This window comes from Labrus mixtus, chromosome 6, assembly GCF_963584025.1.
Source record: "Labrus mixtus chromosome 6, fLabMix1.1, whole genome shotgun sequence".
In the NCBI taxonomy this organism is placed as follows: domain Eukaryota; kingdom Metazoa; phylum Chordata; class Actinopteri; order Labriformes; family Labridae; genus Labrus; species Labrus mixtus.
This window is the reverse complement of record NC_083617.1, coordinates 5558116-5585813: the sequence shown is the minus strand read 5'-3', so window position 1 is coordinate 5585813 and position 27698 is coordinate 5558116. Positions and strand designations below refer to the sequence as shown.

Here is a 27698-nt window from a genome sequence, read left to right as displayed (position 1 = left end):
AGCACAGGGACATAAAGCTGCATGGGTAAAGGTTCATTTTGAGAGAGAAAATACAGCAAATTGTGACTAAATCCATTGCTGGCTTTTTCCATTTTCATGCATTCAATGTAATGTGGGGTTGACTTTTTTTCATACATGGTGCTTGGCGAGCTCTATCTCGATGGCTTTGGGGTCTCCTCCTGCCTTCCTCTGCTCGTTCAGAAGCTCCTCGGTGTGGCTCATCCAGGCCAGCAGCTCGTCCAGTGCGTGCTGAAACTGCCCCAGAGCCAGAAGGCCTCCCTCCAGTTTGTGCTGGATTAATGACAGATTAAACCATTAGATACACACTGACCCGCATACAACACATTCCACTGCATGTTGGAACCATTGTTCAGGATGTTTTGTATGTATTAAAAGAGCAAAAAGCAACATAGATCAGTATCAGTAAGTAATCACATATCTGTTTAAACTATATATCTTAATTTCCCCAGCAATATATTTTGAAGCTTTCTGTCTGCACGCTTATTTTCTATTCTGACCTGTCTGCTGATGATCTTCTCATCCAGGTTGTCCCAGAGCATCTTGAGCTCGGACATTGGCTCCTGGATGGCGCTGCGATCCGCCTCCTCTGTCACCTTCTTCAGCAGGAGGCCTGCCTGGTGGTTCAGGCGCTCCATCTCAATTTGCAGCTGGTACGCCTCTCCTTTGAACTCCTGAATCATACAGTGGTACACCCAGTCAGTCAACAGAAGCACAAAGCTTCATGGACAGTTCATTATTCCCTGTTAGCTGAACAATGCGTCTTATTGTACATCAAACAGTGTGACTGCTTTTTTTTTTCTGTAGAGCTTTTGTACGGGGATAAAAAGGGAAACTAGGGCAGGTTATGATTAAAGCAACATAAACACAGCTGCTACATAAGAGATCTTCTGTGACAATGAATACTGCAGCAATGTAAGGAATAAATACTCCAAGGTCGATGCACATCATGTTTACAGAAATACAAATACAAGACTGTACCTTGAGCTCGACCATCTGCTGTTTGACAGTTTCCAGGTCCGTGCCTACAGGTGACATTGAATCCAGTTTGCTCTCAAGAATGTCCACCCAGTCGAACATACCCTGAAAACAAGGTGGGAAGCCATTGTTACTGGCAAACAAAGCTTTGTGCACGGGGAGTCATGTTTCATTCAGTGTCGTGTTAAGCTCTACATCTTACAGTTAGCCTCTCGTAAATCTATGCGGCTGACAAATTGGGTAAAAAGACAAAAAATGAAAGGCAAGCCCTGTAATACAAAACTGTAATCTTAAAGAAGAATAAATGGGGATCTTAAATGAAAGTAAAAGTAAAGCAGAAGACTCTTTCTTTTAAAGTTTGAGCCAATAATAGCACAGCTCTGCGGTTTGTGTTTATTGTTTCAAAATGAACAGGTCTCTCATAAAATGTTGTATCACTTCACTCCACTGCAATAAAAGCAGCAAAGCAGGGTAATCAGTGGTTTCATCTGAAACGCTTTACATAAAGTGGCTCACTGTGTGCGTCCAAATTTAAACACTTATTTGAGCTCCGAAGAACTACTTTATTTTTTAACGAGTTATACAGTAAACATCTTAAAAGTGAAATTAAGAAAGTTTTGAAAAGTCTGTTTTGGGGTAAGTTATGGAAAAATTGCGCCACAATTTCACCAAAAAGCCTGAGACAAGAAAAATCCCTCCCATTAAAGAAAATAAAAAAAATTAATGATCTTGTTTGATTGTGTTCAGAAAATGACTTTCCTTTCTCCCTTCCTTGAAGAAAATACAGTACAGACGTGTTATAAGTACCTGTAGGCCATCCTGAAACTGCACAGCAGCCTGCATGGCCTCCTCCAGTCCCTCCACTCTCTCCTTCCACGTCTTATTGAGATATTCCCACGCTGAATTCACCTGAAAGATCATATAAAATCTTCACCAACAAGCCATATGCAACAAAAGAAAGCCTTAAGGACTCTCCAAAGTCTTCTGTCTTTATAAGATGGCTTTCTCTATAATCTGTACCTCATCGAGACTTTTCTTTATCACAGGTTTATCAGGTTCCCCGCAGGCGGTCATCAGCTCTGCACCCTGGTTTTGAACCACTTCAAGTTCTTCCTGCAGCCCATCGATCTCCTCCTTGAATCCCTGTAAGAATCAAAAGCAGTTTTTCCTCCATTGCTCTAAACCACTCTCACGTTGAGTCAATAAGCCGAGTCATTTCTGGAGAATCTGTCTACCTCCACAAACTCCTGCTGCTGTTTGACGACTGACGGGTCGACGCCAGGCTCCTCCAGCTCCCTCAGCAGGTCCTGGCTGTCTTTGATTGTGACGATCAGAGCACAGTGGTCGCACCAGAACTTGTCTGCCAGGTCCATCACATCCAGCAGCTTAGCCTCCCGCTCCTCCAGTAAGGCCTGGATGTCGCTCCAGAGGAACACCATCTGGTCCAGTTTGTCTTGAACAGCTTGTGTGATTAAAAAACAGTGAATATACAATAAATCAATTAACAGTGTTAAGATGTAGAACACAAACAGAAGGCACAGACATCAGCATGTTAACCTCAGCGGTGTGTGCTGGGGGAACAAATCTCACACATGTGGACAGCTTTAATGAGAAAGTGTTTGCTCTTTGTTTCTTGCTATGAAATAGATCGGTATTCACATAAAATCACACCTGGGAAAATGTTTTTAGGGCTTTGTGAATTAAAACTTCAAGTAAAAGCTTTCGGGATGTTATGTCCTGTCTCAAATTAGAAATGCAGGATAATCTTACTATGGTGGAGAAAAAAGTTTTTTAAGACCTGGGAACACTTATCATCTAACTTCCATCAGACCGAAACAACATAAGCTTGAAGTGTTTTTTTTTTTTATTTGACCCTTGACACAGACCTGACTCTGTGGAGGTTGTTGCACTGCAAGTTAACTCCAAGTCAGTGTGCCTTATTGATAATCCAGGAAACATGTTTGGGATGATGGGTGAGTGGTGGGTGGTAGGGAAGAGCTACTGTACTGCATCAGGTATCACTGTTACTGCCACAGGATTCTGTTTATCTTTATGGTTCTGAACTTTACTGTTCTTAATGTGGCAATGTGGAATGTGCCTGCTCAACCCTGGTGCCTTTTTGTTTGTGTATTTCTAATAATGACACATGTTTCTAGGGGGGAGAAATAAAAGATATATGCATGCCTCTAATATTTTTCTACTGTTGCCTTATTAATATGCTATTTGTCTCATTTGGCTTTAAGCGTATTACAAAATCCTCTGAGAGAAAAACAATTTAAAAAAACAAGATGATGTGTATCATACCTTTGGCTGAAATGTCCTCGTCGGCTCCTCGAGACCGAGCGATCATCTCCTCGCCACGCTCCTTCAGTGTCCCATAAGACGGCTGCAGCTTCTCCAGATCCACAGAGAAGGATTTATTCTCTGTAATCTGCTCCTTGATCTTGTCCAGCTCCACCGAGATGGACGGAGGCTGGCGCAGACGCTCAGCTATCCGCTCCAGGGATTCCAGCATCGGGTCGATTTTATCATGGAACTGGTGAAGGACAAAGACAGAAACACCTCAGAGTGAATCCATACATTATACTGTGAGGTTAATGTCACTTCAGGAGGCTGTAAAGTGTTTGACTCCAGATTTATAGACGGCCAATGTTTGTCTGAGAATAAATAATATGCTAACTTCTGTGATGAAATGCCTGTGTGTAAAATGAAGCAGAATAAGTTAATTGACTGAAAATAATATCACTTTTATGATACTAGAACGATCTGTTTCTCTGCTTCCAAATGTAATAATTTGCTGTTTTTGTCTGTTTCATGTTATTGTTTATATTCTTATAAATAAAACAGCTCAGTTCCTGGAAAATTGTGGTGGACGTTTTGCAATACTTGCTCATGTTTCTTGACTTAATTAATAGATACATCAAGTAAACACATGCAATGAATAACTGTGGTTAACCTAGTTAAGGCTTAAAATATGCTCAATATGTAAAACCAACCAATCATAAAGCTTCTCATAATCTCAATTAAACTGCCTATTTTCAATGATAACGTACTTAATACAAGAAAATTTTCATCTTATTGGCAGATTATTCATATTTAAAAAGGAAACCTTTCTTTATCATGGCTGCAAAGCGACCATGCAAACTTCATCTGGCAGAAGAAACTTTTAAAAACATGAATGCAACATGTACAGAAGAGTTTAATAATAAAAATAAAAATCATAATCAAATATTAATATCCAATAAGGATCAAAACATTTCCTATGGGTCATCCATTGTACGTCTTCTCCTTACCTGTGTAGATTTGGAGATGGCCTCATCCAGAGTAGCAGCTCTCTGAGTGACATCAGCCTTGAGCTGGGTGTACAGTTTGTCTGATGCTGTGTACTTCTCTCTGATGGGCGCTCCCTCCACTGGACTGAGCTCGAGTAACTGAGGTCCGGTCTTATTCATCTTGTCGATGTGAGGCTTGTGCTCGGAGATCAGCTCTCGCATTTGCTGCAAAGGAGTCGGCACATTATTAAAACAGTTGCTTTGAGTCATTAAAACTTTTGTAATGAGCATCTGTGAGGTGTGTTTTCTTTTTACCCTGAGTTCCTCTTGCTGCTGCCTCAGCGCCTCGTACTCGATGGCAGGTAGAGGAAGCTGACTGAAGGTGCTCAAGGTCTCCTGGAGCCACGGCCACATCTCCTCGTAGGTCTCCCAGAACTGACTGGCCAGAGACTGAGCACGCTCCAGCTGCAGACAGCGCTCTGAGTTCAGCTGACTGACGACACCGTATTTCTCCAGGAGAGTCTGGGTCTTGGCCTGGTTGAGAAACAAGAGCGCCATTAAACTTATGTCCATGTAATGAAAAAACAAACAAGTGATGACATGTTAATAATTAAAATGTAATGTCTTCACCTTCAACATCTCTTTCTCCTCTGGGTTTTTGCTGTTCATGATGGCCTTTCCAGTTTTTACAATATCATCCACAGCGTCTTTGTGCCTCATGATGTCCATAGAGAAGATCTAGAAAACCGGTAGAGTGAGTTAAGCTGGCTGTTCCAAAAACAAAACCGCTGTGTTTACTGTACTTTGCTTAGATGGAGGCCTGTGTCTATCCATACACACACACACACACACACACACACACACACACACACACACACACACACACACACACACACACACACATTATGACAGGCTAACCTTCTGTGCTTGGAGCTGGGCTGTGGTTTGGTCCTGCTCCAGCCTGATCTCGCCCATCGAGAGCAACTTCTTCTCAGCCTCAGTGAGCCAGGAGAGTTCAGAGTCTGCAGCCTGCTCAAACTGGAAACAGAAAAGAAACATTATCTACTACTGCGAATGATACAACTCTTGAAAAATGCATTAATTCAAGTAGTGGAATAGCCAAACACATTGTCTATCAGCTGGTGTACCTGCTGTGACTTGAGTATATCAGCATTGATCTGGTCGACCTGCTGGTTGATGGTGTCAGAGACGGCTCTGTATCGCTCATTATCCTCAGTCACCAGCTTGTCCAGACCCTCCCGAGCGTGCCAGGGGATCAGATCCAGGAGAGAACTGCTTAACTCATTCAGCTTGTCCATTGAGGATTTTTTGTCTTTGGTCTCCTTCAGCAAGTCCTGTGCAGGGTTACGTCAAACACAGAAAAAACAGCTCACTCAGACGGTCTTGGAGGTTTTAATGTTGAATATTGACAATGTATTTCTTCTTACCTTCTTCCTGCTTTGTGCATGAACAAGCTGCTCTCCCACTGGCTCCTGCTCAGCAAACGTTCTGGTCTCAGTCTCAACTTTCTCCAGCCAGGAGCTCAGATCCTCATGAGTGTGCTGCAGCTTCGAGGAGAGGTTCAGAACCTTCTCCAGCTTCTTCAAAACATTGTCACTCACAGAGTTGATCTCAGCGTACTTTGTTTTGATTCCGTCCAGTTTTCCTTGAATTACAACAACTTCATCACCTGTATAGAGAAAGTTAATTGTCATTAAAGGTGTTTTGCATTTGTTCTGCATTATGGAGATGCAGCTGAAAAAAGATTCATGTCAGTGATGTCATGACAAGAAATAGTGTTGGAGGTAACATTTAGCAGTTCCACAGAGACATTGGGTCTACAGGGTTATAGATCTGACTAATCTTTGACCATGCAAGGTTTTTCGAAGTTGCAGCCTTGGATGTTAAAGATTATAGTCGATGTAAAAATGAAAAAGAAAGCAGTTTCTTGAGTTTCCAATTAAGGCTGGCTACAATTGCAAAGGGATTCCCATTAGGTCCCTTGTTTTTAAACAATAGAAATATACAGCCTGGTCCAAAAAATATTTTGGTCTATAGCTAATTTCTTTATCCATAGATACTGTACTGGGGTTAAAATGTGTTTGTTTTAACTCATCTGTTTTGATTATAATTATAGAAAGAGTTATGCAGAAATTTGCATAATTATGGGCGTGATTGATTTGACTGACAGGTGGGAATGTTGTAGCTTTTTGCCAGGAGGCTAAACACCAGCCTCAGTTTTATATCTTTGCTAGTTTCTAGATTGCTTAAAAAGTAGGATGAAGTCAGCATTTCCAACATGGTGCCTGACAGCGTTTGGCTTAAAGCCTCTTTAGAAACCGATGTGTGACTTCACTGAGACTACGTCCATGTTTCATACAGTCTATGGATACTTGTCTGATGATCGAACTTGAGGGGACATCTTTAAGTTGAATTCTTAGCAGCAAAAAAATTAACTTCCAAAAAAAAATCTATAACTAACTAACTAATAATTTGGTCATTAACAACTTTGAAAAACTTTAAAAAAGGCAGTAGAGCTTATTATAGAGGAAGAACTTTTTGCTTGGATTTTACTGAATGACCTGTGATCAGAAAAGAAAAGATAAAGTCAGACATGCCTGTTGATTGTTTCAGAAGCTCCATCCCGTTAGAGATGGCCTGGTCAACATTCTTCTTTCTCAACTCAATATCACTCTGTAGTGCCTGGAAGGAAAATATAACCTTAGAAAGTCATTAAGATGGAGGGATAAAAACTTCTCGCTGAAAACAATGCAGGACACACAAATAACTATAATCAACTGAAACATGATGGATGAAACTTAAATGAAATGACAACATAATGCTTGGCCTGAGGAGGAGGAGGAGTGTGTACCCGTTGTTCTGCCAGCTGCTTTTCAAGAACACTTATTTTGTAGTCCTCCACAGACACCTCGCTCAGCTTCACGTGGACCTCGTTGAGCCAGTTCATGAGGTCCACCTCGTCCTCTCCAAACAGCTGGGCGTTAGCCAGAGCCTGCTGCAGCATCTCGGCTTTCCTCCTGCATCGCTCCTGGAGCTCTATGTAACTGGCCTGGGTGGTGTCCAGTTTGGACTGAACAAACTCCTTATCGTCCACTGAGCTCACAGTTTTGAGCATCTGACCCAGACTGACGGCCTGAAACAGGTCTTTACTGTGTTTCATTATCTCCTCCTCTAAGGCCTGACCGAGGGAGGGGGGGCGATGGGAAACGAACCAAGGACACATGACACAAACGGAAACACAAACAAATAAAATAAAAATATGAAAACATAATGGGAAATAATGAAAAAGCACAAACTAAAAATAACAAGCGGAAATAATGAAACTGAATTCAAATGGGTCGAAAAAAGAAGTACTGATGATGAGAGATTCTGGATTTTACCTTATGCTGAGAAATCTGATCTTCCAGTTTTGACGTCTCGGTGCCGATGGGCTCAGAGTTAGCCAGCTGTTTCTCTGTAGCTGCGAGCCACTCGCTCAGTGGCTCCAGGGTCTCATGGAACTGCTGAGTGACCACTAAGATGCTCTCCAGTTGCTTGTGCCTGAGACAGTTGAGCAGAACATAATTAGTAACACAGTAATACAATTCACAGAGAGACAGGCAGATTTATTTTGCACATAGCTATTAGCAATATGTGTTATTTGGACAGAAAGCAAAACTTAAATAATGTTTCACAGCCCAGTCATGAATTTGATCCAGCGTAATTTGAGTTTCATGAGATGAGGAAATTAATGAGTATGTCAATTTTAGAATTCAAACAGATTTGAACATTCAACTCTTCATTTCAAGTCATTAGCTTGACATTTCTTGAAAGAGGCTTTAAATGCTTTTTGCGGAGAGCAACATGAGCAGATTATTTCTCTTCCGTCTGCACAGTCCACATGCAAATACTGCCTGAGGCAAGTTAGCTTAGATTAGTACAGAGAATGGAAACAGAAACAAAGACAGTTCCCAGTCTGCCTAATATAACTGCTCACTGGCCTCTTATTTACAACAGAAACATAGAGAGTGGTATTCATAGTCTCATCTGTGTTTATGTGCTTTTTCTGTTATATTCCTTTAAGTGAAGAATATAGGGGTTCTGACTGTCTGTAAAAGTTAAACATGATCAAAAAGTAGGTAAAAGGTCATGGTAAAGGTATTGGGCGAGCCTCTTTATCTCCGACTTTAATTGTGAAGTATTGCATTTAGAGGCTTGTATAATATTACACTTGTTTATACAGACCTGTTTTCAGCCTTCTTCAGCAGACTGTCCCACCTCTGCCCGAGGCATTCGATCTCTTTTGCAACCTTCTCCTTATCCACAGACTCGGCCAGTTCTGCAACCTTCCCTCCCTCTTTCTTTATCAGCTCCACTGTTGGCTTTCGGTCATCCAGCAGTCTCTGTAAGAGCTGTCAAAGCCAAACAAAAGGAGGAGAGTTATTGGGTGCCTTAAAACATGCTCTCACCGAGGGCATTGCTAGGTGGTGAAAAACAGTAAATCTAACAGGCACAAATTAAGCGTCCAATAAACTTAAAGCTTTTGTAGTGTACTCAACTTTAACAATAGATGTCAGTTAAACAAGATGAATGGCAGAGTCATAACACTGTGTGGTGTTAAAGCGGAAAGATTAAAACAGAACCGCTGGTGTGCTTTTGAGTGTTAGTGTTGACCACGTGACCAGCTTACTTTCTGCTCTTGGATCTGCGCTTTGACGACTTTGAACTCTGCAGACGGAGGTTTCTGATTGGCCACCAGCTCCTCTGTGTCAGTCAACCAGCTGAGCAGTGACTCCAAAGCATCCTGGAACCTCCCACAGCGCAGCAGGGCTTCGTGCAGCTGGGCTGAGCGCTCAGCAATCTGCAAACCACATGGTAAATATTGAAGTCACCTGCTTCAGGGGCCAACCCAAAACTGCGCCCAGTAATTCATCAAAAGGATAACACTATAACAAATAGTGAGAATGAATGACTCATTACTATGCCAACATCTTTTTTTTTCCATTTTGGACCATTATTCACAAGCAAAGATCAACAAGTGAGACTGGGAGAATCAAACCCACCTTTTTGTTGAGGGTATTCCACTTTGTGTTGACTTCCTCCAGGTCATCCTCAAGCTTCTTGGTGCTGGTGCCCTTAGCAGCAGTTTGGATCAGACCCTGGCCGAGGGAGTTGATGTCTTGAAGCTGTGTGTGCAATGGGTCAATGTCTGCTTTCTGGAAATCCTAAAGACAAATCAAACAAAACACAGTGGAACGATTATATGACTGATAAAATTACAGTATATTCAGGATTATTTGGAAGAGAGTTTAACCTGTTGTTTAAGAAGTGAGAATTTAAAGATAGAATCATTCATCATTCATTCATATTGAAAGCTATTGAAGCATTTGGTTTCTATTTTTAAAATGATATTCCTACCTCAACGCTGTCTTAAAAAAAAAAAAACCTTTTCTTTCAGAGTTTCCGATTAATCTGTTTTCCAAATCATATCAGTAAGGCAACATTATGGGGCGCCGGTAGCCTAGTGTTTAGTGCGCCCACACCATGTACGGAGGCTTAGTCCTCTAAGCTGGTGGTTGGGGTTCAAATCCGACCTGTGGCTCCTTTCCCTTATGTCCTTCCCCACTCTCTCTCTGTCCCAGATTTCTGACTCTATCCACTGTCCAGTCTCTAAAATAGAGGCAAAAAAAAAGCCCCAAAATAAACCTTCATTTTTTTAGTAAGGCAACATTATATTTGGATTTAGATCCTGATTGTACAAAAGGAAAAGTACTGAATGATGCCAGAAAGTCATCCTGAATCAGCAGCAATGACTGTGACCGCAACACCTGAGGTTTAGTGTAAAAAAATCCAACTGACACAAAAAAACTCTCCAACCAGTCATCGGTTTCTAGAAAAGCAGAGTTTGATCTCAGTTGTGAACTATCACGCCGACAGAGTTCTACTCATCATGTAATAAGCTGTGTAAGGAAAAGAAACAACCGAACAGCTGCAAATTACTCATCAAAGAGACGCCTCATCTATTGAAACATTCAGTGGAGTGATTAATGAGGGAACACTGGCGATGAAGGAGGAGGATGTTTTTGGGCACCTGTGGGGAGAAATAACCCTTGAGGTCCATTTCAGGACACGCAGCGATGGCACTCAGCAAGGCCTCGATCTCATGCTCCTCTGGGTGCTCGAACGTGTGTAAGCTTTTTGGCAGGCAGGCCTCCACAGTCTGAAGAAACTCTTCAAGCTCCTCCATGTTGTATTTGGACGCTCCTTGCTTCTCAGTACATGGCTGAGTCGGCTGCCGGCTGTCTATGGGTAAAGTTACAGAGTTTCCACATGTCTCAGGCTGCGTCACCACCACGCTGACCAGCTCACAGTCGTCCTTGTATGACACATCCTCTAGCAGCTCAGCTGTCGACAGCTCGTCGTAGTCCGTCAAAGTCCTGGAGCGCCAACCTAAGCTTTCGTTATGACTCCTGGAAGATAACCTCCCCGTGGAGTGTTTGTATTCTCCATTGCTGAGAGTGTGTTTTCCGTTTACATCCACCACACCAGATTCAGATTTGAGCGGCTCCTGGACCAAGCCGCCGCTGTGATACAGAGATCGGTTGTCCCGCGCAGGAGAGAACGGGAACTCCTCTTGTCCTGAGCTAAGTGACCGCCCAGTTCTCAGGTCCCCGGACATGTGCATCGCCTCTGAAGATGAGAGGCTCCTTGTGCCGGGCCCTGCTCTTTTGTGGGATCTATGTGCATGTCGCTCTCTGTCCACGGTGGGGCTGTAAAGTCCCGAGTCCTCTTCGGATGTCAGCGAGCTGGTCATGCTCTGCCCTCGCTTGCCGTTGATCAACCCGGGTCTTTCAGCACTCCCTGAGCACAACGTTCCGCTGCGGCTCGCGTACTCGCTCAAATTAGTGGGAGCAAACGTCCTCCACGAGCGTCGGTGATGAGGATGGTCCTTCTTCTCGCCTCCCTGGAGACGGGACTTTGGCAGCACTGTGTCATTCGGCCTTATTATGTGCCCGTTGAGTTTGAGTCCATCGAAGACGACACGCTCGTCCAGTAAAGCAGGTTTGCGGGTTCGGAGCTCGAAGGAGTTGGAGGCAGAGAGGGCTCCATTCCCACACAGGCTGCTGAGGTCTAATGTGCGGTGAGTGTAAGGTAAGGTGCCCGTGAAGTGGCGAGAGGAAAGGCTGCCTTTAGAGCCCGAGTCGATCTGCTCGTTGAGCCGCACGGTGTCATAAATGGATCTCTGGGGCACATAGCAGTCGTCGATGTTCAGGTCCTCCTCCTCCCCCTTCCCCACACAGGATGGGTTTTGTCTGAGGCAATCTGGTCTGCTCAGCGGCTTCCCCATGCTAAAAACAATTGACACTGCTCACTACAAAGGAAAGGCTTGGGATGTAGGGAACCCCTCTGAGGTAATTGTTGCTTTAGTGCAGGTCATTTAAAAAAAAGGAGCACAGGATGAACTGTGTTTGAAATTATATTTCTTAAAAGGAAAGAAGGTAAGAAATAAATACAAAATGCTCCTACTTATGTTTAAAAAATAAATCTGAAGGTGCTTCTTTAAAAATAATATTAACAAAATAAAGTTGATCTAGATAAAAAATAATAATAAAGTCTCCAAAAATACAAACATGGCAACAATATAAAAACAATCCCAAACCACGCTCGCTCCTCTAGCAGCTTTATGCTCCACAGCAGGAATGATAATCCACTCTTTAAATACAGCCACCCACAAATATTCCTCGGGGCGCCTCTCAGTGCATTGCCAAAACTTAATCACTATTTCTGTGGTCCAAAGTGCTTCTTTCTCCCTGAAATCCTTTACAGCATCCTCACGATAAAAAGTACAAAATCTTCAGTGCAAAAAGTGATAATATCCACAGACAAATCCAGCAGGCTCAAAGCAAAAAACTGTGGGGCAGTGTTCTGAGGAGAGCTGGTACTCGTGGATAAACAAAAAAAAAAAAAGCCTGCCCTTTCTCTCTCATCGCTCCCTCGCAATGACAGACACCCTCCTGGCAGAGGGCTTCATGCCCCGCCCCCGCTCATTATTCAGACAACATCTGCCACAACTCCATTTGTGCTCAGAGCCGCTCCGTCACATGTTGATTGGTGGACACATGACCCTCCCCCCCCCCTCTTTCTAATTCCCCCTTATGTCAGCATGGCCCATATGACTTCACTTCTAAGCCGTCTTCTGCATCCTGACATAACCACTGACTTTTCCTCTTTCTTCTTTTTTTTTCGAGTGACTAAAGGGACGGGGAGGGGGGAAAGATACGCACCAGCCTTTTTCTACTTCACATATAAAAACTTAGACCAACAGGCAGCAGCAGCTCCCACTTTGATGACATCACACTATGCTGAAATAGACACACGTTTTTTCCCTTTTTTTCCCTCTCCCTGCCCTCTGTTTTCCTCTCGTGGACGGGTTGCTGTGGACCCTGCAGATATTCTTAATTACTGAGGAATGCTGAGGGAGGCACAGGTCCCAGGTAATTTAACACCGACAGCTCTGCCAAGTGCATGAAGGCGCTTTTTATGTCCAGTGACCGGGGTATAGGACAAGAAAAAGAGGATAGAGAGGATAATGAAAGGAATTTATTTTTGGTTTCCTGCAAAGTCTTCACCCCAGTAGCACGGTGAGGAGCTCAACAATCACAACTTCTTGTATGCACAAGAGGAGACGGAAAGAGATAAATAAGCATTTAAGACATGGTGGGAGTCACAGAAAGGATTATAAGCCACTGAGTCTTGTATGCTTTATAAATATTCAGGTGCTTGAATGAATTAAAACAAATGATTCCTCTTGTGATTCAGTGGCTGCTGCAGGTCCCTTTCTCTCCAAAGCCCCATTTGACTTAAATAAAGTGTTAACTCTACCATTCAGACCAAAAGTTAAAGGGTGAAAAGAGGACACTTCTTTTCCAATCCAAGGACTAAAAATAACCCTTACGAGTTCAACACTTGTCACTCTCTCCAAACAATCAGGTACAGAGGAGTTTCTAAACAGTGCAGCCACAACTATGAGCCAAACTTGAGTCGGAGGCTGGAAGAACATGGACTCTCTATAAGAGGTCACTAAGCATAAGCAAATCTCACCAGTTAGAAATATAGTCATCTTTAAATAAGATCTTCTGCTTTTGTTCTTAATGTTTGTTCAAGATTTTAATTTTACCAGATAAATACATTTGGAGGTCAGCTTTCTGAATTCTGCATTAAAAGTGTTTGCATGACGGCACAAATGGATTAATGTTCCCTACTGTTTGAAGCTCCTGCGTGGAGTTTTCAGTTGGTTATGCAACAGTGAAATGAATACTGATTATCAAAGACAAGATTAATCATTTCTAAACAGTTGTTCTAAATGCCTGTAATCACTGCCGCCTGGTAGACAAAGTCAGTTACATTTTCCAAAGCAAAGATTCACAATGAGTGATACGATCGACTCCTTAAAGACAGCAGGAGGAGATCTATCATCAGGAAACAGTGATTAAAAATGTACAGGACGAGATCAGTCAAGAGATAAGACTTATCGCTTTGTCCACCAAAGATTCCTGACAGGAGCTTTAAGAGATCCGGTTCAGTTGCTACATAGCAAACCAAGCACGCTACAGTGTTGTAATATACTACAGCATGAAGAAACACAGACTGTAAATATGAATGTTTGAAGCCTGAGTGACGTCGGCCATCTGTTCCTGCAGGGGCCTCCGGAGGCTCATCAGCAGCAGCCGCCATGCTGGAAATGCTGTCTCATCCTAACTTTTAGTCAACATAACGACAGGCTGAGAGCTGGAGGTGAGGTGTGTTTTAAACCTCTTGACAAACTGTTACATCACCACCACCTGTCAATCATGTAGCTACGCGCTTAACTATAGATAATATGTATCGTTCATAAAATCAAAACGGAGCCGTTTGAAAAAAAATCTGCCCCCATACAGTGTGTGCGAGTGATGACAATAACTAATCAGACCTATTTTGTTTTTATATACCAGGCTGTAAACATGTTAATGTATGCTGTAAAACCAGCTTTTTCTCCTGTTGTGTGTATGTGACTTCCGGTGTTCCTGGAGTCAGCCTCTAGTGGACACTCGTCGAACGGCTTCATTTTTCAAGACCGGAGGCTGTTACATTCAACTGCTTTTAAGAAGGTTTTCATGTGTTGCAGGAGTTAAGTGTTTTTTTTATAAACTTGTCTTACAACAATAAAGTTTCAGTAAAGGGCTGTTTTAAAGCTTCACATAAAGGTCTGCATTGTAAGAAATAAAATGTTTCTAAGCTTCTAGAAATCTTGAAAAACGTTGCATAAAAATGAAACCTTCAGCCAAAAACAGAAAAAAGTGTACCCTTCCTGATGTGACCCAGAGGAGTTACATGTTACACTTTAAAAAGAGTGTATCATTGCTATGTGGCAGTGAGTAAGAAACACTGTGTGGCCACAATGACACTTTTTCCCTCATCAACGTCAATGAGCCAGGTTAGCTACAGTGTGATTCATTTCTGAACTGCAAGAGACACTGATGATGTAATGTCTGTAAGGAGAGAATAGACACCCACGCCAAACCCCCCCCCCCCCCCCCCCCCAGTAGTGTTGAGTCACTAAAACCCCCCTTTAAGGTGCACATAGACATTTACATACACCAGTTTCCCCTCAGTCCAGCTCCTACAACTCTCATGTAAAAAAAAAACGAGAGTAAACACATGAAGTCAGGCGTGTCTCTTTCAAAACTTAACCTAAAATGGTAACAGCACATGAAAGAGACGAGCGCTGTCTTTCTCTGTTTATTACTTTCTCCCACCGGCTGCCAGCGAAGCCCACTTAACCTAAAGAACCAGATCACATGGATAAAACTAAATTTGATAGAACCATGTGACTTTGTTAAATCTTCAACCGAATAAAAAAACAACTCAAGTTTCAATCATCACTTTGCTGTTTTTTGATACATCTCCTCCCGAGGCTACAGAGGGGAGTTTCCACCAGCAGCTGAGGGCTGTGTGCGCCCTCTCAACCCAGGGCAGCCACAGGACAAAGAGGGGGTAAAGAAACATGCACCATGACAACGCTGCCCAGCAACAATCTGAATCAATCACTTTCTTTAATAGTTACCCTGTGAGGCCTTTAAAAACCAAACCGACACCCCCAACCCCCACCTCAGACACCCCAATGATATTTTAATCCATGTAACACAAGTGGAGGTTTGTGCAACCCTCCTACGCACCCCCTTAATTGAAAAAAAAAAAAATCCTCTGACCTACATCTTAGGCCAGATCTGTGTCATTTGCCTATGCACGGCTGTATACATTATGCTCCAAGTATTTCCTAATTTCACCTCTGAATATAGGTTAATCCTCTTTTCGAAACCTCCACAGGAATTTACAGGCTTTTAAAATATTTTTGCAGCTGTCTGTAAATCTTGCTAATGGCTGCCTCTTGATTTATCCCTCATTGACACCAACAAAGGCGTCCATGATTTTAAGAGTAACATGCTTAAAACAGATTATAAAGACAATGGAGAAGCGGTGTGTGTTTGGGCTCCTCTGCATCAGTAATACAATCTTAAAAACGTAAGTACAGCTAAGGTTTCAGAAGTAAATATTTTCAGAGACACAGAATTGCAAAGCAGCTTCTTCATAACAATTATCAGGCATCATTTAGCTTTATTAACTGTACTATAATCCCAGTGACTGAAAGAAATAGTCAGCCAAACATGCAGTGTTTACAACATTTGAATGCACTGCAGTACTGTTTGTTGCACATCACATGTAGGTGGTCTTTACCATCGAATTAATACTTCATTTATACCAATGTACAACATATAATTTATTAATTTTTACACTTTATTCAATATTGTATTTTAAAAAAAACATTTTATGTTTACTGGACTCAAGGGTTTTCTTTTTGTATTTAAAATGTTTTTCATGGATTGAAATTTTCAATAAAGAGTATTTAAAAAAAAAAAGATGTTTTTCATGTTGTGTGCTGAATAGCGCTTGGCTGCTGAGGTACCCATTATTTTAACCTAAAAAAATAACTTTCTCATGCTCTAGATAGTTTATTTCCCTGTATTTTAAATGTATTTTATTCATATAATGTGTGTCATTCTTGGCTGGACAGGTACCAAAAACATTTCATTTCTCAGTGTTCTATGTGTAATTGCATATGTGACCAATAAATGGGAATTGAATTGAACTTTTGAGCCCTTATCAAACCACATTACCCAAACGTACTCCTCACTATTAGTATTAATGACAACCAAGCCGAGTGCAAAATAAAACAAACTGGGTTTAAGGACACTATAATGACGCTGCCCATCACTTCCCCTTCTGGTGTCTGCATTAAATTGACTGAATAAATATCAGGCCACTCCAAGCTTAGAGCCAGAGATAACGTCAAGCGTTGAGCTCTCAAATGTTAAAGAACAACACTATCAATGTTAAGAGATCAGGACTTTGGCCTGGCTTCATTACTGAGACCATTGAATCAAGTGACACCCTGCTGGTGACCACCTGGCTGCGATGGTTCATCCCTCCCGCACCATCACTGCATATGGGCCGGAGCTCTTTGTTAACACCAGATGCCCTCAATAGAGCAGCAGTCCCTGGAGGATTGCTGTGTGTGGAGCAGTGAAGAGCAGGATGGTAATCTCCCACAATGGAAGGCAGAATTTAAATGCCTAATTGTTATTCATGTAATGATAAGAATGTCAATATTTTGAAATAATATGCAAAATCAATGAGCCAATTTAACTTCAGGCTAGTTTAATCTATAAAATAGTGATTTAAAAAAAGCATTTATCAGTAACTGCCAGTTTTAATACCTAAGAGGACATGTGTCTCACTGGTCTTTTATCAAGATAAGGATTGTTTGACTTGCTTTAAAAACTAAATATCTAACTTAATTACAGTTTTGCATGTTGTGCTTCTTATAAACAAAATGTATTAGATTAGTTAAAGGTCACATATTCTCCTCCTTTTCAACAAGTTTAAATAAGACCTCCCCAAAACATGTCTGTGAAGTTTCTTTGATCATGCCTATAAACCCCTCTATTTCAGCCCTGTGACACCCCTGTGTCTGTACCTTTAAATGTAAATTTGCTGTGTCTGACCACGCCCCCTCTCTGGAAGGGTTAGGATGGCTCGGGCTTTCTCGCTCCATGCCCTATTGTTTACAGTGAGAAGGCAGACTCAGAGGGCAGAACAAACACCTAACTGTGGGAGTGTCACCCACCCGGGGGAGGGGTTACTGCCCTTTGTGATGTCATGAAGGGAAAATCTCCAAACAGCCTGTTTGAGCACACATTTTCTGAAAAGTGGAGCAGGGAAAAGACGGAGAGGATGGACTTGATGTTAAGATCAAAGTATCATAAGTAATACTTTTGTTCTGCTTAATAGAAGTGCTCTGAAAATAAGTTCCAAACCAGAATAACCCCCAAATTATATTTTGTAATCCTAAATATAAGTAGTAAATGTGTTCGTTTTTAGAAAATATAAATCTTTCCATATTATTGTCGTATAGCTATTGATTGTTTTATAACTATATAGGCTGAAACATTATATCAATAATTGCCTCTATGAAAAATTATTCAACAAATACTTTGATACCTGATTTTTATTTTAAGGGAAGTAAAAAGTAAAAAAGAAATCAAACACTCCCTGCTTTTTTGACTTGTCTTCACATTATACCCATCACTGGTCAACATGAAGGCAACAATGAAGTCTTAAGTCTACAGACAATAAATAAGGCTAAGAAATCATGTAGAAGCAGAATTATTTGGGTTTAATTGATGGTTCACTACACTACCAGGAAAGTCAGACTTGTATTTACCTTTTATTTAACCACTTGAATTGAAGTAAATTCTCTGTTCTTGCATTTTAAGAAAAGTGTTGAATTTGCACCGTACCTTAAAGGCCTCCAGCTGTTGGTTGATGACGTCTGTTTCCATGCCAACCGCCTCCTGGGACGCCTCCTTGTCGACAGCCTTAGTAAGTTTATCTTCTGATACGTGGAGTTTATCGTACAACTCCTCCAGTTTGGTGAGAGTGCTCTGCACCTGCACCTCTCTGCCTTTGGCCCGGTCCAGCAGTTTACCACACTGCTTACTCAGAGCGTCCAGGTCTCTCTTCAGGCCCAACAGGTCAGGAGAGCTTTCACTCTCAAGCATTTTCTTACAGCTGTCTCCAGCATTGGCTGTGTTGGCCATTAGCTCTTGCAGCTTAGCCACGAAGCTCTGAATGCTCTCCTGCTGTTCTTTCAGAGTGGCCAAGTCCAGATCCACCGGAGCCATGCTATCCAGCTCATCGTCCAGGTCTGTGAAGCGGGTGAACATCTCGCGGATGCTGTTCTGGAACTGGCCGATTCCCTGTAGTTTACCCTCCAGGACTTGACACGTCTCCTCTAGTTTCTTGTTGAGGGTGCTGTAGTCTTTTTCCACGCTGTCTGCTTGCAGTAAGAGGTCTGTCACTCCATCGGCATCTGGGATCTCTACCACTAGGTCTTTGGCCAAGGTCTTCAGGTGCTCCAACTGGTTCTGCACTCCCTCTAAACTTTTCTGTTGGGCTTTCATGTTGGTCAGGTTCTTGTTGCTGTGCGCCTGCATTCCCTGTGATTCATAAGCATCCACCTGCTTCTTTGCCCCCTCAAGCTGACCCTTCGCCTCTTTATAAGCGTCATTAAATTCCTTAACAGTATGTGAGAGCTTCTCAAGGGACTCCCTTTTGCTCTGTAGACCCTCTGCAACATTGTCCACTCTTTTGTTAATGCTGGCCTTCTCCTCTTTGACGGTGTCAGTGTCTGTGTTGGCAACCTCAAGAAGGGTATCCGCAGCCGTGTTGAGCTGCTCCACCATCCCTCTGTGCTTGTCTACATCTTTCAGCAGAGCTTTCACCTGAGAGATGGAGCTCTCCACGGCCACAGGATCGACGTTGAGCTTCACTTTGCCCTCACTAGCTTCACACTCCTGAATCCAAGAGCCGAGCTTCTCTGCATGCTCCTGAAACTTCAGAGACCTCTGCAGGGCCGTCTGGAGTTTGTCGGCCTGTTCCACCGAGTTCTTCTTCACCTCCTCCCAGTTAGAAGAGAGCGTCGAAAGCTGCCCTTGAAGTGCCAACTTCTCGGCACCCTCGGTGTTCTTCAGAAGCATCTCCCCTTCCCCGATGATGGTGGAATAAGCTCCCTCGTGTTCACCGAGAGCCTTCTTGAAACTGCTGTGCTCCTCCAGGGTATTTTGCAGAACGTCTGCTTTAGAAGAGATGGACTGGGGCTTTGACTGATCCTGAAGCTTCTGGTCCAGCCACGAGTGGAAGTCTTTGGAGGTCTGGTGGAACTGCTGGGAGCTGGCAAAGGTTGAGTTGAGCTGCTCGACACGTTTTGCTGCAACAGAAAAAAAAAAAAATCATGTTAAAGTGACTTTAAAGCTGCAACAACAGGCAGTAGTACTGTTGTAGATTACTTTCATTCACATTTTTTTATATAATTAAAGCAGCAACACTGCATGATAAACATAAAAGAAAGGTTTTAATACAATTTGACAAGACTGTTTGAATTCTCGCCAGAGGGATTTTGATTAATACACTTGAGCCTTTCTTGTTGTCATAGGACAAATATATATTTAACTCTGACTCATTGTTCTTTCCTTCCAAACATTACAACATTTTATTATTAGGTTAGGTTAAAAGGCCGAACCTGCTTTCTCTTCCAATTGTTTGAAAGGTTTGCTGACACTCTCCAGCTGCCTGGCTAAGTCTGCTTTGAGATAGTCCTCAGTCACCATCGCTGTGAGCTCGCCGTTGACTGCCTCGGCCTCCTTCAGCTTCTTTCTCTCCTCTCTCAGTTGAGAGGAGATGTTTTGGACGTCCTCTAACTGCTTCTTCACAGCGTCGGGCTGGGTGCTGTTGCCCTGATGGTTGGTGAGCTGATTCTCCAACTGAGCGGCCGTTTGACTGATGCTCCTCAGTAACTCCTGGAACTGCCCCGTCTTCACCACGGCCTGGTCGATCAGGCCGTCTCTCTGGTCCAGCTGTCCCGTGAGGCCTTGCCATTTCTGGGATACGTTAGCGAGCTGCTCCTTCACCAGCTTCCCACTTGAGGGGTCCTGGTTGGCTGATGAGCTCAGGATGGCCGTAGCGGTTTCCTGGAGTCGCTCATATTGAGGTTGGCGGCTCTTAAACTCGTTCTGGAGGATCTGGAGGCGAAAGTCAGTCAATATGAATATTCCTTCAAGAAGGCAACAAAAGTACTTTGGCCTGTTGAACCAGCTATGTATAAGTTCTGTTTCAAATTGGGGTGCAAAGCCCACACTTAACCTTACTTGTAAAGTGGTTAGTTTGTAGCCCAAGTAGCTTCATTGTTTGGCTGCACCACATGGACGTAAGGTTCATCTTAACTAGTAAAGCGTAACATCCAAACCAACCAAAACAGCATTTTCTCTTCATGTCGCAAATCAATGAAAAGTATTTTTCTGAAAGCGGTGTTTGTTACAGTGTTTCCTTTTGTGCCTTATTGTCTCTGAACAAACGTCAGTTAACTGCTGTTTATCAACTAACAGCAGAGAAAGAGTCTGTAAAATATAGCATCATTTGGTGATAACTGAAGTCGACAACTTTGATCTACAGCTAGTGCAAAATAAACTGTAACTTTGAGTGGTGATAGCGCCAAATAAACTTAGGGTACTCTATTATCTCTGACAGTAATCTATTAAACCCATTCCTCCTCATCATCCCTCCATGTTATCCAACCTTTCAAAATAATACACCATGATAACCATATTTCAATGAGGACATCTCCCCTGGTGCAACACCTTAAATGTTACCTTCAAAGTAAGTAGTGTAAAAAAACATGTCCTAAAATGAAGTTCAAGCTAGGCTACGTTTGAACTTACACATAGCTGGTGCAACTCAATGCTCTCTCTTTAATGATGTACAAGCATACACTTATTCCTGACAACATGCACCGTGCTTACCTGAACCTGTTGCTTCTGCATCTTCAGCATGTTGGGGTCTATCGAGAGGGGTCCAAGGACACTCATCATCATCTCCTTTTCTGAAAGCCACTGACCAAGCTGCAGCTCAGTTGTTTGGAAGACGTCCAGGTTCTTGTTGGACTGCTCCAGGTGCTGCTTCCTCTCCTCTACGGAGCCGCTGATATCTGCCCAAGCAGCATCTGAACAGGTGGGGGGCAGAGCAATCACAACGGTGCACTTGAGTCAGCAAAACAGCACCTTTCAATCCACTGTCCAACTGTTCTCCCTTAGCCATGCTCCCACTGTGCAGGACTTGGCACTACTTATGTGTTAATTTAAATGGGGTGGCAGAGGGCAGTAGGTGCTAGTACAATATCACACTTAGTGTCACATAGAGGACATTTTGAGAAAGCTTTTAAGGGAAGGTCAGCGCTGCAACGCGATACATTTTTACATGTGTGATGTACCACACCTTACATGCAGTTTCAGTGACATAAATTACATGGGCCATCTGGAGACAGCCGCTCGGATCATACCTATTTCTGCAAGCATCTGCTTCCATTTGGCTGCCTCGGGGGAGTTTGGGTGAGTCTTAATCAAGTTGAGGAGCTTCTCTCTGAGCTTCTGGAGCTGCTCCCGCTTTTGCTTCATGCCATCCTCACATTCCTAAAGGAATACAACACATTCTTGTAAACGTATCTTGCAATATGTCATAGGACTCTTCTTCACAGCAGATCACAGTAATGAAGGAGCTGTGAGCACTTTCAGATCAAATTCAATTGTTGAAGTTAATTTGGATGAGTCTGTACCTTCTGCTGTTCAAGCTGTGTTTTCACTGAATCCTTCTCTGTTGGGGCACTGTTCCATGAGGCTGCGGTCTTTTTCATGTCCTTCAGCCACGTCATCATGTCCTCTGTCTCCTTTTGGGCATCTTTCACCTCCTCCACTGAACTACTCAACTCTGCCGCTCGACTCTTCAACTTTTCCCCGAGGCTCGTGTATCCCTCGTTGACATATGATATGTTCTGCTGAATAACCATCAGCTCTGAAGACATCAAACATAATTCTATAAGCACGAGTTTGGAGCCAGAGTGTAAAATATGAGGCTAAAGTTACAAGTTATCGTTATCATATCTGAACACGTTGTTAAAGATGTTGTAAAGATGTAAAGAGCCACTACAGCCATAGCACAGTTTGGAAAAAACAGCCGTAATACCAACACATCACATCACACCACTGACCATGTATTTCCAGCACACCACCAACACACACTTGATTACCTTTATTGGTTAGGTAGGAATGGCTTCCTGGACCACCACCATTAGTAAGAGCTGATGCAAAGACACAACACAAAGCTTGTATGAAGGACAGGCAGACTGGATGTCTGAGTGTTAGTGATCATACAGCTCTCTTAGAAGTCCACCCAAACACCATGCTTCCCATTCCACTGAGTAGTTCAAACACATGAGGTCAGGTCTGTTCTACTCACCCGACTTGTTAGAGGTCTTTGTCTTGGCAGGGGATGTGAGGACGGTAATAAGGTTGCAGAGCTCCGATCCTTTACTGTTCAGGTCTTTGACAGCAGGGTCTTTGGACGTCCATTCATCCAATAATCCCTGATGATACATCAATCACACAGATACGTTTTTATGTTTAGAGCAAAGTGTTCAGAACACTGAAAAAGGAGAGTGTTTAAAATAGTAATGTTACAATAAATGTGGAAAACATGTGGCCCTATTCTTTTCTTTTCACTTTACATTGTAGAAGGAATTAGAGCTACACAATTAATCCTGATTTCATTGTTATCACAGGACAAACACATAGCGATGGTTATTATTTATAGAAATTAATAAGAAAAATGATTTAATGTAAAAAAGCAATGTCATTTTTTAAAATTAGCATGTGTACTGAAGTATTTGGGATAGAGGTCTGGGTAAAATATCATTCTTTTACACTAAAGCTCGAGTTAGCTTTTAGCTACTCTCAGATTATTTGGTGCCAATTTCATGGTGAAAGACTTTTTTCATGATTTATTTTGGGACATATTTAAAACAGATTTCTTTAAAAAAAACAGTGGATAGACACAGAAACTGTGAGTTATAGTTAATATTCTCTCTTTAAAATTGGGTAATGCACCTCATATAGTTACTGCAATATTGAATAATGCTTGCACTAAGGTTGTCAAATCTTTTGATAATTAAATACTTTTTGATAAATATAATCAAATGATATAACCTTCATAATTTTAATGATTGAAAGTATCCAAAAGTGTTAACATGTTGCCAGCATATTTCTACAATTTAGACAGTGTGCAGGAGTTTGTTTGTAATTTGTGATGATTAAAAACAAGAAATCACCTAATATTGGGTCCCTAGGACTTCTATTTTTTCTGCTGTGGTATCGAAACAGATATAGACATTGTTCGTATTTTATTAGTATCATATCTTATCTTAATATCCTGGTATTATGACAACTCTTTATCACACATAGCTTATTTTTCTGACATTGTGCAGGCCCAGTAGGAGTCTACGTCTCTGATCCTGTCTGTAACATCTTGCACAGAAAAAAGTCTTTCTGTTTGACAACATAGTGTTTCACTCCCACGTGTCTTTCAACAAATCATCCCTCCGTGCCCGTCATGAGTTGGCAGAGAAGAGCAGGTTGCATAGTAGGGAGTTAAGGGAGGATAGGACTGAAATCTATTAAAACACACTTACATCTATCTATTCCTAAAACACAGAGAATCCACGATTCAGCAAGGTGCAAAGTATGACATCAATAACTTCTGTTCCAGCACTTAAAAGTGCAGTAAGATAAAAATATTTAAGGGAATAACAATGTCTCTGTTTACAGTAGACTGTGTTATTTATCTCATGACTCACAGTTACAATGTGCAGGTCCTTCTCCAGAGTCTTCACGCTGACGCCCGCGTGAACCGCAGGTACTTTCTCATTGGTCTCCTCCAGCCACTTTGTGAGAGCGCCAGCAGCAGATCTGAACTCTCCAAGCTGGTCCTGACAGGATGATACCTCCTCTTCCCTGGAACAAGGAGCAGTTAAACAGTTCATTCAGGTTTGCATTGCTAACACTACACAAACAGTAATAACAGGCTATAATTAATACTTTAAATGGGGAATACAAGACCTTCTTATTCCCTTGTCCAAACTTACTTTTCTTTGACAGTGTCTTTGAAGGTGTTGAAAGTATTTGAGAGATTGTCCATCCTGTTCTGGATCTGGGATTTGTTCCCATCAGAGCTGATTTCAGAAAGCTCCTTGGAGAGCGTCTGCAGCTTCTCCAAATCACCGGCATGCTCTGCCATCTCAGCTTTGGTGTTCTAGAGTAAATTCATACAGATAGATCAGTTATTTTGATAACAAGTAACGCTGACAGACATCAAATATATCCTTGAAGGACCATAACCAAGCGTCAGCAGTGTTGTTACCTGCATGAGCTGAGACACTTCATCGAAGGTTTTCCCCGGCCCGTCCGTCTCGTTCAGAGCTTGTGTGCGCTTCACAACAAACTGCTGCACTTTATCTGCGACCTCCTCAAACTGGTCCACCTTCTCCTTCAGCTCCTCGAGCTGCGTGACTTTCTGCTTGTGCTTGTCACAGGCGTCCGTGAAGCGCTGGGAGAGAGCGTCCATCTTAGACTGCAGGAGGGCGGCAGCGGAGGGATCTGCCGTCTCCACAAACTTCTTCACTTTGGCTTTCATGGTTGAGACGCTGCTCTGTCGACTTGCTATGTCCTGCTCTAAGGCCTTAAAAAAACACAAGGATGGACAACAGCAACTTAAACATCTTTATGAAGTGAAATTAAAGCTTATTATGGAGCTAATAATAAACCATGTAAAAAGTAAAATCATAGACATAGTTGATAGTTATTGGACTGCTACATACTGCTTCTTTGCTGAGGATGTCTCCTAGGGATGCAGAGTCCAGAGGAATTGTTCCCGTCTCCTTCACACTGGCCTCCACTCCCTCCATCCATCCGATCATCTCGTCCAAACCGTCCTGGACACTCATGGAGCGAGTCAGGGTGATCTGCAGTTTCTCATTGCGGTCACTTACAGACTTAGACACGTTGTCATAGCGCTCCACGATGTCATCTGCAATGAATGGAAAAACATCACGTCATTTCTAGAAGGGCTTTGATTTCTCATTGTCTTGGGCTCATTATTAAAAAAAAAAAAGCAAAGCATATATGACATAAGCGAGTTTGATAAAGCAAGTGACAAGACAATTATATTCACAAAGCTTCGGAGTAAAAGCTTTTTTTAGAATGAGCCAATGGAAATAAAAATTTGACTCCAAAAGCTATTTCTTTTTTTTAACTCTGATAACTTTTAAACATCAGTAAATATTGAACATTTTTGAAAGGTAGAAACCAAGAAACAGTCTTTGCTTGCTTATGAACCTGCCTACTAACAAGTATCAAACTGCAACACTGACATTTTCCAGGGCTTCGTGATTTATAAACTTTGAGCCGGTCTTTTAAATATTTAATTTCAAAAGGAGTTCTTTCAAACTTTGGCATCCCTAAACCTGCATATCTAAAGACTAACACTCTTATCCCTTCAACAGAGTGTCAACGAAAGGTTGACTAGACAGAATTTACACATCTTTATTTGATTTTGTTTCTTCCCACATGCACAAACTCAAGAAAACTTCCCCAAAATGTTTCACCCTGGCTTTAACAAACTTTTTCCTGTCAGTAGTAGTAACGTTTCTGCTTTGTTCACACATCGGGTTGAGTCGATATTTGAACGCAGCAGGTCAAAGTCAGGTAAAATTCACCGCAACCGAGTGGGTGAGAGTCTTGGCATATGTATAAAAGTAAGCAACCAGTGCAGTTGTAATGGATGTTATGTAGCTGCTTCTTCCTCTTTTCTGCTCACGACTCGAGTATGTTCTTTTCTACTCCTCTTTTGATACAGTGAATATGTTCAATTACATGAAACATTGATATAAAGGGGGAAAAACTGTCATTATAGTGTGGGACACAGTTGCACAGTTTTTTTTTAACGTCATGTGTTGCCTCTTGAGACCCTCCCCACTCTACTGTCCAGCAGAGAAAACTTCACATTGTGAGTGACGTGTGTTAATAAGCAACTCAGGAAGATTTCATGGGCATGCAGTCTTCCCAGTGAATGTGTGAAAACAACTGCTGTCATAAACTTGTTTTCACCCTCAGATATCATGTGCACGTTGCACCATCAGATACCTCATTTAGTTTCTCGCTCACCTACTGTCTCCTGGATCTCATCTGAGTTGCTCAGCAGGTCTCCCTCAGAAGTTATCAAAGACTCAGCTGTTTTGCGAAGTGTGTCAATCGCCGTCTGATGTCCCGTCATCTGACCTTGAAGGGCCTGTGGATCAATGAGCAAGAAGAGGGATGAGAATATGACACTGTTTACACATTAAAGGATATCCTCTCCTTATATTCACACTGGATCGTACTGATTGTATTTTTGCCAGGATGCTTGAATGAAAATAAAAACATTGGAGTGAAATTGTGTGAGAAAGCCCTGAACAATATCTGTGGAAATATCGAGTCATTCCTCAGATATAGTTTGTTGTAACTGCCTGCCGAGGCCAAAAGCACACTGCTCCATAGTAGGCCTTCAGGCGCCTCTTATCTGGGCATATCTGTGCCGTAAGTCACTACCTCCCTACAGAGAAATGTTTGAGCGATCTGCAGCCAAAGCTTTGACAGAGACAGCTGAGTTTCTTATCCCCCTGCAAGAGTATGCCGGCACAAATAACCAGAGTTAAACTATTCACATGTGGATTTGAATCTGAACAGAGAGCTATAAATAGCCACTCTGTACTTAAGGCAGTGGAAACACTGTATATGGTAAGACAGGTCTGTTGTGCCATGGCCCTCTATCATAGTAAAAGCTCTAAATGCTGGATGTGTTCATTCTAAAAAAAAAGTGATTATTTTTATCTTTAACTAGATCATGCATAACAGAACATCCATTTAAATTCAAACTGAGTTTATGAGAGTTGTAGTAAGAACAAAGATGAGCTCAGTCAAGGATGCACACCAGTCTTTTTATACTATCACTGTGCAAAAACAATGTTCCTCTAAATGTAATGCAATGTTTAGAGACGTCTCATAAAACTCCCATGAATCAGACTTTCCAAAGAAAAGTTCAGTTCAACTTGACACCAAGCCTAACCACTACAGCCCTGGCGTTCCGTTTCTCTTGCCTTGGTGTCCTCCAGCTGTTTCTGTAGTGTTTGTGGCTCGGCTGCGATGGCCTCTGATTGCTGATTTCTCGCCTCCTCCTCTGAGCTGTTGAGCCACGTCAAAAGACCGGCGCTCGACTCGTCGTACTTCTTGTATTTGTCCACCACGTCTTTGAGGTTGTCGCCAAGCTGATTGCACTGAAAGAAAGGAAATTAAATTAAGCTTCATGTGTGATAAGATAGAAAAGTATGACATTTTAATGAGGCATTACATGGCT

The 27698-nt window shown here is 42.3% G+C and overlaps 1 protein-coding gene across 1 annotated transcript in view; it reads right to left on the bottom strand.

The window, feature by feature from the left end:
- The window catches only part of dst (dystonin), a 112131-nt gene that overhangs the window by 20004 nt on the left and 64429 nt on the right, over nt 1-27698 (bottom strand). Inside the window, exons 46-77 of the mRNA XM_061039610.1 lie at nt 27442-27618; nt 26471-26594; nt 25126-25334; nt 24669-24986; nt 24394-24560; nt 24106-24262; nt 22713-22839; nt 22504-22554; nt 22033-22268; nt 21760-21889; nt 21224-21423; nt 19948-20446; nt 18167-19635; nt 9332-9493; nt 8959-9129; nt 8514-8680; nt 7670-7829; nt 7141-7467; nt 6887-6971; nt 5717-5958; nt 5417-5623; nt 5187-5306; nt 4899-5006; nt 4584-4802; nt 4290-4493; nt 3301-3532; nt 2232-2458; nt 2017-2139; nt 1804-1905; nt 1000-1101; nt 519-692; nt 136-291 (exon numbers count right to left, since the gene is read on the bottom strand). Coding sequence (XP_060895593.1) covers nt 136-291; nt 519-692; nt 1000-1101; nt 1804-1905; nt 2017-2139; nt 2232-2458; nt 3301-3532; nt 4290-4493; nt 4584-4802; nt 4899-5006; nt 5187-5306; nt 5417-5623; nt 5717-5958; nt 6887-6971; nt 7141-7467; nt 7670-7829; nt 8514-8680; nt 8959-9129; nt 9332-9493; nt 18167-19635; nt 19948-20446; nt 21224-21423; nt 21760-21889; nt 22033-22268; nt 22504-22554; nt 22713-22839; nt 24106-24262; nt 24394-24560; nt 24669-24986; nt 25126-25334; nt 26471-26594; nt 27442-27618 — 7152 coding nt within the window. The remainder of the gene's footprint in view (nt 1-135; nt 292-518; nt 693-999; nt 1102-1803; nt 1906-2016; nt 2140-2231; nt 2459-3300; nt 3533-4289; nt 4494-4583; nt 4803-4898; nt 5007-5186; nt 5307-5416; nt 5624-5716; nt 5959-6886; nt 6972-7140; nt 7468-7669; nt 7830-8513; nt 8681-8958; nt 9130-9331; nt 9494-18166; nt 19636-19947; nt 20447-21223; nt 21424-21759; nt 21890-22032; nt 22269-22503; nt 22555-22712; nt 22840-24105; nt 24263-24393; nt 24561-24668; nt 24987-25125; nt 25335-26470; nt 26595-27441; nt 27619-27698) is intronic.